The sequence below is a fragment of the Lepus europaeus genome, chromosome 16 (genome assembly GCF_033115175.1).
Source record: "Lepus europaeus isolate LE1 chromosome 16, mLepTim1.pri, whole genome shotgun sequence".
Taxonomy (NCBI): Eukaryota; Metazoa; Chordata; class Mammalia; order Lagomorpha; family Leporidae; genus Lepus; species Lepus europaeus.
In genome coordinates this window covers 20870872-20885139 of record NC_084842.1, presented here as the reverse complement: position 1 = coordinate 20885139, position 14268 = coordinate 20870872, and the positions used below count along the sequence as shown (strand labels likewise).

Sequence of the window (14268 nt, the reverse complement as noted above, 5' to 3'; positions counted from 1 at the left end):
CCTCGTCAGGCTTAGAGTTCACCCATACTTTAAAGAAGTTGCTTCTCAGTGAAGCCACTACCTCTTTCCCTGCTCTTCTAGCACCTCTGAGGGCCCTTGGAGACTGTCTCTTAGAATTCTCTGACAGGTGCATTAGTTATATCAAGTCTAAGGCTGCCTTGTGCCCAGGGCTTAAATTTACTTTCCCCTTTCCAATTTCAGATTCTGTGCAGCCATATTGTCCCTTGTAGCTCATTAGAGGACTGGAGTGAGATCCAGTGTCAAAGTGAAGATGGTAGAAATACGGAGATGCCCTGGTTTGAGTAGACCCCTTTGCCATTATCAAGTTCCCTGGGGAAAAATGAATCTTGGGATTGAATTCCCTTGCAAGTTAAAGTCCTGATGGGTTAAAATCCAAAGGAGTTCAATTCCAAAATCAAATTCTCTTGGCCCTTTGGCACAGTAATTATTTTAGCAAATGTTTAATGAAAACCCACTCTGTGCACTCCTCCCAGTGCTGGGGGTACAGTGGTAAAGAGAAATGCTCCCCGGCCCGAGTCTGCATCTGCAGCTGGTTTCCCCCTGGAGACTTTCCCTGTACTGGTTTGTGAGCAGCCACAGCCCAAAGTTCTGTTTGATTCCCTGGCTGGGAAGTACTCATGTACTTGGACCCCCACCCCCCATGATAAATGCCTGGCACAGCATGGCCCTGGCCTTCAGGGTCCAGCTTCAGTGCACACTTTTTTTTTTTAAGATTCTTTATTTGTAAAGGCAGAGTTACAGAGAGGCAGAGAGAGGGAGGGAGGGAGGGAGGAAGAGAGTCAGTGTTCCATTCACTGGTTCACTCCCCCAAATGGCCGTAATGTGTCGAGATGAGTTGATCTGAAGCCAGGAGCCAGGAGCTTCCTCCAGGCCTCCCACATGGGTGCAGGGCCCAAGGACTTGGGCCATCTTCCACTGCTTTCCCAGGTCATAGCAGAGAGCTGGATTGGAGGTGGAGCAGCCGGGACTTGAACCAGTGCCCTTATGGGATGCCGGCACTGCAGGCAGTGGTGCCAGCCCCAGCACACTTTCAGGACTGGTTGATAACTCTTTTTTGGATATGATTCCTATCTTTTTCTTTCTTTCTTTTTTTTTTTCTTTTTGACAGGCAGAGTGGATAGTGAGAGAGAGAGACAGAGAGAAAGGTCTTCCTTTTTGCCATTGGTTCACCCTCCAATGGCTATTGCGGCCGGCGCATTGCGCTGATCCGAAGCCAGGAGCCAGGTGCTTCTCCTGGTCTCCCATGCGGGTGCAGGGCCCAAGGACTTGGGCCATCCTCCACTGCCTTCCTGGGCCATAGCAGAGAGCTGGCCTGGAAGAGGGGCAACCGGGATAGAATCTGGCGCCCCAACTGGGACTAGAACCCAGTGTGGCAGCGCCGCAAGGCAGAGGATTAGCCTGTTAAGCCACAGCGCCAGCCGCCTATCTTTTTCCTCTCTCTAGTTATGAACTATTTGAGAAATGAGAAAAAGAACAAATTGGATAGATTATTCTAAATGAATTATAGCTAGATTCCGTAATTATAGAATTCATTTCTACTTTGACATCTGAGTTCCAAGGAAAGCTGGCTTGAGGGACAGAAGTGTGTGGGAGATGTCCTCTTCCCCTCTACTGTAGAGATGGGGCTACTCCTGGGGCTACAGAGTAGAGCCTGTGCAATGGGCAGCAGGGCCAGGACTAAGATGAGGCAAACAAGACACCTTTGGGTCTGGAATTAAGGGGTGTCCGCAGAACCTCACTGGTCAAGTTAACATTTAATGCATTTTTAAAAATTAGAATGAATACAAAATATCAAGGTGAGCAAAATATCAACTAACACAGGATCTTAAAAAAATTAGAATGAAGGAAAAATGCATTATGAACAAAATATCAAAAATATAATGAATGACAGGGTCAGTAGTACTCAAAATTTCCTTGTCCCAGGGTTCCAGGATGGCCTCAGTGGCCCTGTCTTACATTAGGTGCCTCGTGTGAATACCTCCCTCAAGACCCAGTCTTGGCTTGGGGGGGGGGGGCAGTTCATTCCTAGAGAAAGAGGGTGTTGGACTGTTCTGGACTTGTGCAATTCATTCCTCCTAGATTTAAAAATTGCATTGTTAGGGCTGGTGCTGTGGCACAGTGGGTTAAAGCCCTGGCTTGAAGCGCCAGCATCCCATATGGGCACCGATTCTAGTCCCGGCTGCTCCACTTCCGATCCAGCTCTCTGCTATGGCCTGGGAAAGCAGTAGAAGATGGCCCCAGTCCTTGGGCCCCTGCACCCATGTGGGAGACCCGAAAGAAGCTCCTGGCTTCGGATTGGCACAACTCTGGCCGTTGTGGCCATTTGGGGAGTGAACCAGTGGATGGAAGACCTCTCTCTCTGTCTCTACCTCTCTCCGTAACTCTCTTTCAAATAAATAAAATCTTAAAAAAAAAAATTGCATTGTCACTTTTCCTGGGTGGAGTGAGTAAAAGGACAGAAAAAGTAGCAGCATTACTTGAATTAAGCTCCTCCATGTGGTAGGATAAACCTACATGGGATACAAGCAACAGTCTATCCAAAGTGTGAATGTGTGCAGGTATTCTCTGTAGGTTGGGGTGGGTAGCCCTCTGAGAAGAAAGTTCAAAAACACGAAAACCGAGAGGTTATAGGTAGGAAAGTCTGTTCCTAGTTAGTTGGAAATGATACAGCTGAATGTGAAGGCAACTAGCCATGAGGGCTGCCAGTGTCTCAAATCTGTTCAGTTCTTTGCTCAAAGACTATGCTACTTCTTTGTTATTCCAAAGTGGTCCATGGATCAAAAGCCTCTGTATCAGCAGGGATTTAGAAATACAGAATCTCAGACTCTACCACAGACTACCGAATCTTATTTTTTTTTTTACCAGAAGCCGTTGATTTGCATGCACGCTGAAGTCAGACATATCATAGAAGAATGTGATTTTTTATTTATGCTTATTTTTAAAAATTAAAGTGTAACTCTGTTGTATTACCTATATACCCTTCCATTTTGCAAATCACTAAAATCAAATGTAGCTTCCTCCTGTTGACATGATTCAAGTCCCAGCCTCTCCACTTCTAATGTGCACCTTGGGAAGCCACAGATCGTGGCTCGAGTAGTTGGGTTCCTGCCATTCATGTGGGAGATTCTGAGTTCCTCGATTCTGACTTAGGCCTGACCTAACAACTTTGGATGTTGAGAGCATCTGGGGAGTAAACCAAATGGGAGATCTTCTTCCTTCCAAATAAAATGAAAATTAAAAAGATGTAACAGCCACAACATCTTGTTAAATAGTCTCATGGGGAATCATTATGCTTTTTGGAAACTGCCTGCTAAATGTGCTCATACTGGGTTCCTAGGTGTAAGATTTGCCTCACTAAACTTGGTGCGTGGTTGAATTTGTCAAAAATGGCACTGCAGGAGCCAATTGAATAATTTAAGTCTGAATTGTGAAAGTAGGAATAAGCTGAGGCTTAGGGCAAAACTATTAGCTCCTTGAATGGTTTTAATAGGTGGAAGAGACTTACAATATTAACAACATACTGATGATTTTTGTGGTTCAATTACTTAGATTTTAATTATTTCATGTGAATGGTTTATAGACATGAGCTCCCATCTATTGGTTCATTCCCAGTGCCTGCTATGATTAGGGCAGGGTCAGGCCGAAGCCAGAGTTGGGGACTCAGTCTAGGTGTCCTGTGTTGTGGGAGGGACCCAACCACTTGAGCCATCAGGGTCTGCGATAACCAGAAGCTGGAATCGGGAGCAGAGCAAGGACTCCAACCTTGGTGCTCCCATATGGGACACAGGTGACTCCAGCACCTTAACCCCTAGGCCAAACCATCCATCACTTGATTGCTTTATTTATGACTTTAGAATAAAATTTTGTAGCTTAGATAATATGCCAGTGTTGTATTTTTAATTTTTATTTTAAAGATTGATTTATTTGAGAGGCAGAGTTAACGTACAAGTGCACACTTCCATCTACTGATTCATTATAAATGGCCACAGCAGCTAGAAGTGGGCCAGGCACAGGCTTCCTCTGTGTCTCCCATGTGGGTACAGTGGCCCAAGCACTTGGGGCATCCTCCGCTGCCTTCCTAGGTACATTACTGGGAGGCTGGATCAGAAGTAGACCAGCCGAGACTCGAAGTAGCAACCGTGTAGGGTTAACCCACTGCATCATAGCACCAGCCCCTTTTTAAAAATTGAGAGCAAGTTAAAGAGGAGGTGGCATTTGGGGTTTTACAGCCTAGGGAGTTAAATTGCTGTTATGATTTGTGAATTCTTAACTTTTAAGTAGAATGATGTAATCTTATGATTTGGAAACTATAAATCACAACTACTTATATTCACATCTTAAAAAGATGGACATCCTATATGTTGCCATAAAGAGTAAAATGAACTTTGACATGGTAAATGAAGTAATGAAGCTACTTTTGACTTTTGGAGTGAAAATTTTTTTTAAGGTTTATTTATTTATTCGAGAGGCACAATTAAAGACAGAGAGGGAGAGACAGAAAGAAAGGTCTTCCATCTGCTGGTTCACTCTTCAAATGGCAGCAATGGCTGGAGCTGAGCCGATCTGAAGGCAGAAGCCAGGATATTTTTCTGGTATCTCAGAGTGCAGGGGCCCAAGGACTTGGGCCATCTTCCACTGCTTTCCCAGGCCATAGCAGAGAGCTGGATCAGAAGTGGAACAGCCAGAACTTGAACTCGTGCCCATATAGGATGCCAACACTGCAGGCGGTGGCTTTACCCACTACACTATAGCACTGGCCCATGGAGTCAAATTCTTTATTCCATAATTATAGTGTAGCAACTTGAGCTGTGTTAAATTCATTTTACTGGGCTATACATTGTGGGTAGTAGGAAGATGTAGAAGATAAATCCTGACACAGAAGAGCCTCTGTTGAGTTTCCAGTTCAGTAGGCCAACTAAGGCACAGTTCTAGTATATAACTATTAGATTGCCTAATGGGAATCTGGTAGTAACAATGACCTGGCCATGTCAGGCACTTTATTTCTCAGAGGTGGTTTTCTCCTTTGTAAAATGGCGAAGTTTGAATTGGATCTCATATTTCTTCAAGCGATTATATGATAACAATGAATGCCATTATAATTATTTTAATGAACAGCAATTATATAACGATAAATTCCATTATAATTATTTAATGAAAATGATAAAGATTCGGTTTTTCACTGTAAGAAGTAATTGATTTTTATCTTTGGAGAATAAAGAATTTCTTCAGCTAAGATGTAGAAAGTAGTCTTATTTTTTCCAAAGATGTCAAGATTATGACTCAAAGGTAATACTGTTATTTTCTTTGATCACTCCTTCTAGTACATATTTATCAATTTTCACCATGTAAATCATTATGAACATACCTTCTAGTAACATCTTTTATTCAAGAGGAGTCGCCCTATTATATTCCCAAATCTTAGTAAGTGAGGAGTTTGTTCTCTTTTTCCACAGAAGACATTTTAGACAAATCTTTCTTACCCATGTGATTCTCTTAAAAAGGAGGCTTGGTACTGCTTTTATTTTTTATTTTTTTGTTCTGGTATATGATACTACTGAAAAGAAATTTGAGAAATTATCTTTTGAGTGTGGATGACTGAATTCAAGTCTCTCTCCCTCCCTCCTTCCCTCTCTCCTTGTCTATCCCCCTGCACCCTGTATTTTTAACGCTCTCATTTTCTTTAGTAAAACATGTTTGGGACAGTTGCTTGGAAGATTTCATAAATTACATTAAAACTACAGGAACAAGAAAATTTTGCTTACTGACTCAGGTGAGATTAAGTCAGAAGATGCAAGGGTACTGCAAATATTCATGGAAAATGGGATTGAGAGAGAAGTTTCTCTTAGTGCAAAGCAGTTTTGAAATTCCTGCATGGCTGTTTAGTAATGCAGTTTCCATGAGCCTTGTGTCAGACAGGGGAAGCTGGAGCACTGTTTTTAAAGTAGGAGAGCAATGAAATTGGCCTGAAGACAAAATGGGTAATTTTTAGCTTTTTTGATAAACCCTTTTAAATTTTACTTGTTTACAAGTTTCATGTATTTCATATATGCAGATTTAGGAACACAGTGATACTTCCTACCCTACCCTCCCTCCCGCCCATGCTCCCACCTTTCTTCCCCCTCCTCCTCCTATTCCCACTCAATTTTTACAAAGATCTATTTTCAGTTTACTTAGTGTAGGTTTTGGAACTGAAGCCAGGAGCAAGGAGCTTCTTCTGGGTCTCCCATGGGGGTGCAGAGGCCCAAGTACTTAGGCCATCCTCCACTGCTTTCCCAGGCCATTAGCAGGGAGCTGGGTCAGAAGTGGAGCAGCTGGAACTCGAACTGGAACCCATATGGGATGCCGATGCCGTAGGCTGAGACTTAACTTATGCCACAGTGCCAGACCCTTGATAAACTTTGGAGGGAAGGTTGGTCAAACTTTTCCTGTCTATGGCTTTTTCATCATGGTGATGGTGACTGGAAGCCATTGTTTTCTTTAGTGAAGGGTGCAGTTGATCCTCCAGCTAATCCTGGAATTATGAGCTCAACTGCAGAAACTTCGAGGTATCCAAGGCTCTGTAACACTAATTTTTAATTCGTATCTATAAAGGTCAAAGAAGACTCCAGTAAATTTTTTTCAAATTGAATAAAAAACTGTCAAGTATTTTCTATGAATACATTTTGGGGGTTTTTAAGAATAGCTTTACTCTCCAATTTGAATTTGTTTTTGTGAATTGAAAAAAATCATAAGCCCAAGTGTCCTAAACAGTCAACGTGAAAGTTGAGTGGTTGGTGGGTTCTTTGCCTGTTACTCTTGTAAACCTTTGGTTTGTAAATCTAGAAGATTTGGTCGTAACTGCAGTGGCATTTCAAAGCAATTAAAAATGTCTTATTAGACTTCGAAAACGATTGAGACGACACTGAACAAAATGCATAAGCTTTCAAAGCAAAACTCGGGTGATATGTGAGTATCTGTTATATACATATCTCAGCATATATGTAAGATCCTTCTCCTTTTGTTCACTTACCAATGTGACAAACTGTATAAATAATCTTAAAGTAATCATATCCTTTGAATGTTTTTATTCCTAGGAAGTTTTTCCAGAGAAATCATCTTTTTAGTGTTAGTTATAAGCGATATATTGGAAACAAATCAAAAACTGGATAACATGGGACTGGTAATGTAATTTACTTTATACTCAGTTTATATATATATATATGTATATATAATATAAATCATCTTTTATGTACTTTGTAAATGAGGACTTAAGTGATTAGAAAGTATTAATTTAGCCTGATGACTATAAAGACAAATTACTTATAAGATTATGCTAAGTGCTCATATTTGCAGTGAGCTTTTCTTATATTTGCTTATCCCAAAATCTTTTAAATGAGTATTGGCCTTCATGGAAGCTCAAAATGTGGCTTTTTTTTTTTTTAATGGAATGCTTCACAAATTTGCGTGTCATCCTTGTGCAGGGGCCATGCTAATCTTCTCTGTATCGTTCCAAAATGTGGCATATTTAATACTTTTGGAAATTATACCCCATGCGGAGAAGTCTAAAACTGAATAAACATACTTCTGATTTAAACATTTTGCAAGAAGGGTGAGCACTGTGGCCCAGCAGGTTAAGCCACCTTTTGGGATACCCATATCCCATATCAGAGTGCCGGTTTGAGTCTCTGCCACTCTACTTCCCCAGCTTCCTGCTCATGTGCCTGGGGAGGTAGTAGATGATGACCCAAGTAATTGGGTTCCTGGCTCCTGGCTTCAACCTGGCACACTCTCAGCTGTTCTGGGCATTTGGAGAGTAAATCAGCAGATGGAAGATCCTTTTCTGTTTCTCCCTCTCTCTGTGTCACTCTGCCTTATAAATAGATATGTAGATAGATAACTCTTAAACCATTTTGCATGAATATATTTTAGACCACAGAATTAAAAATATTAATCTTTTTAAGGTATTGGCAATAATCTGTTACTTCAGGAATTCTTTAGTTTAAAAGGAATTGATTTTAGCTATTAAAGAGTTGACTGATCAGGGCTGGTGCTGTGGCATAGCAGGTGAAGCTGCCGCCTACAGTGCCTGCATCCCATATGGGCAGTGGTTCGAGTCCCAGCTGCTCCTCTTCAGATCCAGCTCTCTGCTATGGCCTGAGAAAGCAGTAGAAGATGGCCCAAATCCTTGGGCCCCTGAACCCATGTGGGAGACCCAGAAGAAGCTCCAGGCTCCTGACTTCAGATGAGCACAGCTCCAGCAATTGCAGCCAGTTGGGGAGTGACCCAGCAAATAGAAGACCTCTCTCTCTCTGCCTCTCCTCTCTGTGTGTAACTCTGACTTTTAAATAAGTAAATAAATCTTAAAGAGTTGACTGATAGACAGTTTCTATCAATGTATAAATCATGCAGCACTTCCTTTAGAATTCAGAATCTCTTTTTGAGTGTCTCTGTGTGTGTTGCACACAAATGCTGTTGATGAACATTTCAGTCTTTTTTTTTTAATCCCAGTCAAGGATGGGTCAGAAACACACAGAGCACTGTTAGTGTGAGGATACTGATCTGTCAAGTTCCTATTTTTCTGCTTTTATTCAGGTCACTGAAACTTGAACACAGAAAAGATTGCAAAATAGGAAAATGAGATCTACTCTCAGTTCAGAAATTTATAGGTCACATATAGAGTATCATTTTCCCCCATCAGGAATGTTATACAGAAGAGCACTGTGACATCTGATTGACAGTGTATCCTGGGGTTAGAAAGCCAGTTCTAATGAATGCCTTACTTGTAGTTCAAACTTGAACATTTGGATCTTTCTTACGCATTTCGTCAAACTGAAGTGCTTAGTCAACTTTTAGTTTTTTTTAAAAAAAATGCTTGGACTTGAAAATGTGGGTGTTTAAAAGTGTTTTATTCAATAGTTTTCTCTATATATTTATAGCCTTGTGCAGTTATCATTACTTTTTTTTAAAAGAATTTAAAAAAAATTATTTTATTTGAAAGTCAGAGGCAGAGAGAGAGAGAGAGAAGTCTTCCATCTGTTGTTGGTTCGCTCCCCAATTGGCTGCAATGGCTGGAGCTGCGCTGATCCAAAGCCAGGAGCCAGGAGTTTCCTCGAGGTCTCGCATGTGGGTGCAGAGGCCCAAAGACTTGAGCCATCCTCCACTGCCTTCCCAGGCCATAGCAGAGAGCTGGATCAGAAGAGGAGCAGCCGGGTCTTGAACCTGCGTCCATATGGGATGCCGGCACTTCAGGCCAGGGCGTTAACCTGCTGTACCACAGCGCCAGCCCCATCATTACTTAATTTTAGAACCTTTTTATTACCTCCAGAAGAATCATCATCCCAGTTAGCAACCATTCTCCATTTCCTTCTCCTTCTCCCTTTCCCAGCCTTAGAGAAACACTCCTGTGCCTGTCTCAAGTTGCCTGTCTGAACATTTCATGTAGACTGTACCATATAAGGTGTAGTCTTTTGTGACAATACTTAGTACAGTGTTTTCAAGTTGTGACACTCGATCCACGTTATGTATCAATATTGTATTCATTTCAATCGCCATATAACATTCCCTTGTATGCTTTATACAGCATTTGTTATCTGCTTGCCAGTTGATGGACATTTTAGTTGTTTCTGCTTTGGGCTGTTATCAATCAGTGCTTCAGTGAAGAGTCATGTACATTTGTGTACCTGTTTTTGTGTGAACTTGTTTCCACTTATCTTTAGTAGATGCTTAGGAGTACGATTTCTGGATCATATGGTATCTTAGTTGGCCCAGGCTGCCATAACAAAATATCATAGACTGAATGGCGTAAGCAACAGAGATTTATTTTCTCACAATTCTGGAGGCTGGAAAGTCTAAGATCGGGATTTTTGGGGGGTTTGGTTTCTGGTGAGAGCATCTTCCTTGTTTGTAGACAGCTGCGTTTTCACTGGGTCCTAACACGGGGTGGGGGAGAGGGAGAAGGAAGGAGCCTGTTCTGTCTGGTCGGCCCCACCCTGATAACTTCATTTACTGTGAAACACTGCCTTGGAGTTGCTGTCTCCAGTAAAGCTACATATGGGGGGTTAGACTTCAACATATGGGTTATGCATACAGTTCAATCCACTCTTTAACATTTCAAAGGAACCTCCAACGAAGTACCTCTGCAATATTTTCTAATCAACCTTTTTTCTGTTCAGTTTGGATATTGTGTATGTTTAAGATAAGAATGAAGATGGTGAAGGAGAGTTCTAACTCTCTAAATCTTCAGTGATTTTTTTTAGCTTATTTGCTGGACCTGCCTGGTCTGTCCAGCAGTCACTCTCCATGGAAACCCTGGGACCCCTTCTGGGAATGAAAGGGCCACTAATTATGCTGGGACAGCAGACATGAGTTGGGATTGTTCCAGGCAAACGAATATTGATAGTCACTCTGTCAACCAACAGGGGGCAGACTCTGCTGGTCGATTTAGCTTCCTTCTCTTTTACAAGAGTCCCTGGGAGTGGAGAGGAGTTCTGTCATCTAGGAAGACAGTCACAGGGACAACGTTAGCAGTATCTCCATGTACCATTTTGCCTTTGCAAATAACAGCATGTGTATAAGAGCGAGTGGTAGATTACCTATGATAATTGAATTACCTGTATCAATGGTTGTGTGTTCTTAATGTGAAAATAAAGTGGTTAAGTTAGTCAAGGGGTGACCCGTTGCTTTCCCTAATGTGTACTTGAGTTAAACACTTTATTTCTTCCAGGGAACAGCAAATCAATTCAACTTGACTGCATGTGAGACTTCGAAGTATTCAACAGTGCTTTGAACTTTGGAGATGGACTGTTTTTCCTTCTCTCTTGTATGAAATTGAAGAAGAAATAAAACAGCAGAGGTTTAAAGTTCATATCCAGGATGAATGATGATAATTCAGATGACAAGACAGGAGGTGAACTACAACCCTTATTTCTCAGTGATAAAAGTGGAAATACACATGTATATGACCAACAGTTACCCTCTACGCAACAATCATCAACCAACACTGTGAGCTGGAATTCTGCCAGCCCGGATGACATGCTGGTGGAGTTTGAAACCAGCCCTGCTGTGGACAGTGGTGAAAATATTTCTTACAACCATCAGTGTGTTGAAATACTTGATCACCAAAAGTCTTCAAGTGATTTCATTAGGAATCGGGTGTTACATATGCATGAAGTTTCCGCATGCCAGTCTTCCATCCTTGGGAATACAGAGGAGCCCAACTACCCACACAACGGCTGTGATCCCCTAGAAGCAGTTCAGGAACAGTGTGTTGAGCCATCTCTACCTTTTGTGTGGAAATCTAACAGTGGTTTGAGCTGTACAGACTACCCTACTGACTTGGAGCTAAACCAAACATTTGACTCAAGAGTGGAGAAAGTTAACTGCACCTTTGTATCTCATCATGCCATTGAAAATCATCAGTCTTTGCTCACCACTGGAAGTCTGCAACCTACCAGAATGAGAATTGGAAATACATCTTCTTTATCCTCTTCCACTTGGACATCTTCCCAATCTGACAGGCTGCGTGTGAGAGAAACTAGTTATGAAAAAGAGGTCTTTGAAAACCCTGAAGCCACCCCATCAGAGACCCAAGATAAAACTCACACAGCATTCTCTGATGTGATGATGCAAACTGAGGTTGTGGTTCCAGATTTTGGAAATCAGTGTCAGTATTCTTCAGGAAAGGTCACCAGTGAGTACACAGATGGATCACAGCAAAAACTAGTTGGAGAAAAAGAGATACAAGCTCTAACACCAGTTTCTGATGGTGTGGAAGTCCCCAGTAGATCTGCATTACAAGAGGTCTTTTGTTTGTCTAAAGATGAACCAAATAGTGAGACACATTCACAGAGCTCATGTGGGCCAAAGGAAATGGGCCAAAATCTAAGAGAAACAGTGTCTAATTGTCTTATTGATTATGAATGCCCTTTATTGGTGCCAACTTTTGATAAAAGTAAAGCCCAAGTGTTGAACTCTCAGCATGAAGTCACTGTGATTGAGGATACACAAAGTGCCTCTAATGAAAAGGATTTGAGACCCCTAAATCAGACCACAGAATTGATACTAAGTAGCCCACCAGGACAGAAGGTGATTTCATCACTGGAATTGACTTGGGATGCAAATGATATTGTCTTTAACACAGATAACTGTGTTTGCATGTCAACACCAATTCTAGAACACACAAATGCAAAATTTTCCATTCCTCCTGTTGGAGCAACAGAGAAATGTAATACAGTGGGAAAGAATAACCGAGAGTTTACAAATTTACCAGACTTGAAGGGGACACCCATCAATATGCCTAAATCTAGTCCAGGAAAATCAACAGCCAAAACAAATACACCTATAGGCAGCAAAGTTAGAAGAACTGAAATTATAAGCTACCCAAGACCAAACTTCAAGAACGTCAAAGCCAAAGTTATGTCTAGACCAGTGTTGCAGTCCAAAGATGCTGCTTTATCAAGGGTCACACCCAAACCTCAGTTGACCAATGGCTCATCACCCTCATCCGTGTCTTCCACAAGACAGTTGACAGTTCTGAGCAAAACTCCAAGACCTGACTTAAATGCAGACACAAAAGCAGAAATCCTAACTAACAAGATGCATAAGCAGCAATTTAATAAACTCATTACTAGCCAGGCTGTGCATGTTACAACTCATTCTAAAAATGCTTCGCACAAGGTTCCAAGAACAACATCTGCTGTGAAATCGAATCAGGAAGATGTTGACAAAGCAAGTTCTTCTAACCCAGCGTGTGAGACTGGGTCCGTGGCTGCATTTTTGCAGAAGATCAAAGGCATACTGCCTGTTAAAATGGAAAGTGCGGAATGTTCGGAAATGACGTGTGTCTCCAGTGTCGATAGGATTAGCCCTGAAAAGAAGGGTGAAAAAGAAAATGAGGCACCTGTGGAAAAACAAGAGCTAAAAAAGGAAATCCTCAATGAGACTTTTGAATATGGTTCTCTGTTTTTGGTGAGTGAAATTTTGGGGGTTCTTGAGGGAGGGAATGGGAAGTAAGCTCAGACGTATTAGCATTTAGTTGGCCATTAGAAATCAATAATACTGCAGAACTAGGTGTGTAGATTTGCTTTCAGGAGTTCTTTCTTAGGACAGATGAGTGTGTTAATAGATAACAATGTCACAAATGTGCATGCTGAAGGAAAGTCCTCTGTTTAAGTGTTTTGTGCCAAGTGTCAATGTTCCTTTTAATAGTATGTTAAAAGAACAAAGGACTTCAATATTGTAGAATAGTTATTTGGAGTTATACCTAATACAATCAGGTTATATTTCATTGTTTTTGGAAAAAAAAAAAAGGTTTGTTTATAAACTTTGACATGTACCCCATTTAAGAAATGGCTAGGTGGTGCTAGTAAACATATCGGCATAAAAATAACTTCTGGGTTCTACCCTGGGAAGTAGAGCCCTCTCCTGTGAGTTGAGTGCTTGCTTCTGACCAGCAAATGTCACTTTGGGCCAGGAAGTCCTTGAGACCCAAGAGGGAAAGGACTGGACGGTGAATGTCCAAGGTCTCCTGCAGTCCAGATGCATTGACTTCTGGTACACAGAATAAAGAAACTCCACTTCACGTGTGGATAGTGGAAAGGCAGCATGTTTTCTGTAGCACCTGTCAAACACTTGGGGAGGACTAGACAGTGCTACTTACAGAGCAAACTCATATGCAGTTCGGAGGTTATGATTCTTCAACCGCGCATAAGTTTTGGACAATAGTGTGAAGAAACTAATTTTCCAAGTATTGAAAACAGGCCCCGTTGGACTTTGTGTACTGATTCTCAGCCCTATTTTTGGCAGTGGGGACTTAGGTGTATTTTTGGCCCCACACAGGCTGTCCTTGGGTGCCTGTGCTGGGGTCAGAAGGGAGTGAGGTGAGGGGTAGGGGGGGAGGCAGAAGTGAGCCAGTCAGCCACTCCCTTGGAGGGCTCGTGACTAAGGGGAATGAAACCCACAGCATGGTCCCGTGCTAAGGGGCTGTTTGGACATGCTTTTTCGGGGTGCAGTGGGGGCCACAGAGGATGTCTTTGTCATTGTTTTCGGGGCTGATATTAGAAAAGACTGCAGGTGCTCTTTTTGTAGGAGGTGGTGAGGGGATCTGAGCAAAGTTCAATAAAAGGAAATTTTACAGAGGTATGGGCAGCGTTTGGGATGGTAACAGCACTAGGGCTGTTTCCATGTGTAGGCTAGACCAGAAGTGGGCAGGGGGCCTGGCTGGAACATGAGGGCCACCAAGGACCCCCAGACAGGGAGCTGTGGCCTTTC

The 14268-nt window shown here is 42.1% G+C and overlaps 1 protein-coding gene and 1 non-coding gene across 2 annotated transcripts in view; one reads left to right on the top strand and one right to left on the bottom strand.

Moving 5' to 3' along the window:
- Window positions 1–14268, top strand: part of MTUS1 (microtubule associated scaffold protein 1) — a 159324-nt gene that overhangs the window by 34779 nt on the left and 110277 nt on the right. Inside the window, exon 2 of the mRNA XM_062213423.1 lies at window positions 10724–12966. Coding sequence (XP_062069407.1) covers window positions 10873–12966 — 2094 coding nt within the window. The 5' untranslated portion in view covers window positions 10724–10872. The remainder of the gene's footprint in view (window positions 1–10723; window positions 12967–14268) is intronic.
- LOC133775549 (U6 spliceosomal RNA) lies at window positions 7437–7545 on the bottom strand. The gene has a single exon (XR_009868277.1). It is a non-coding gene; the product is annotated as a U6 spliceosomal RNA (small nuclear RNA).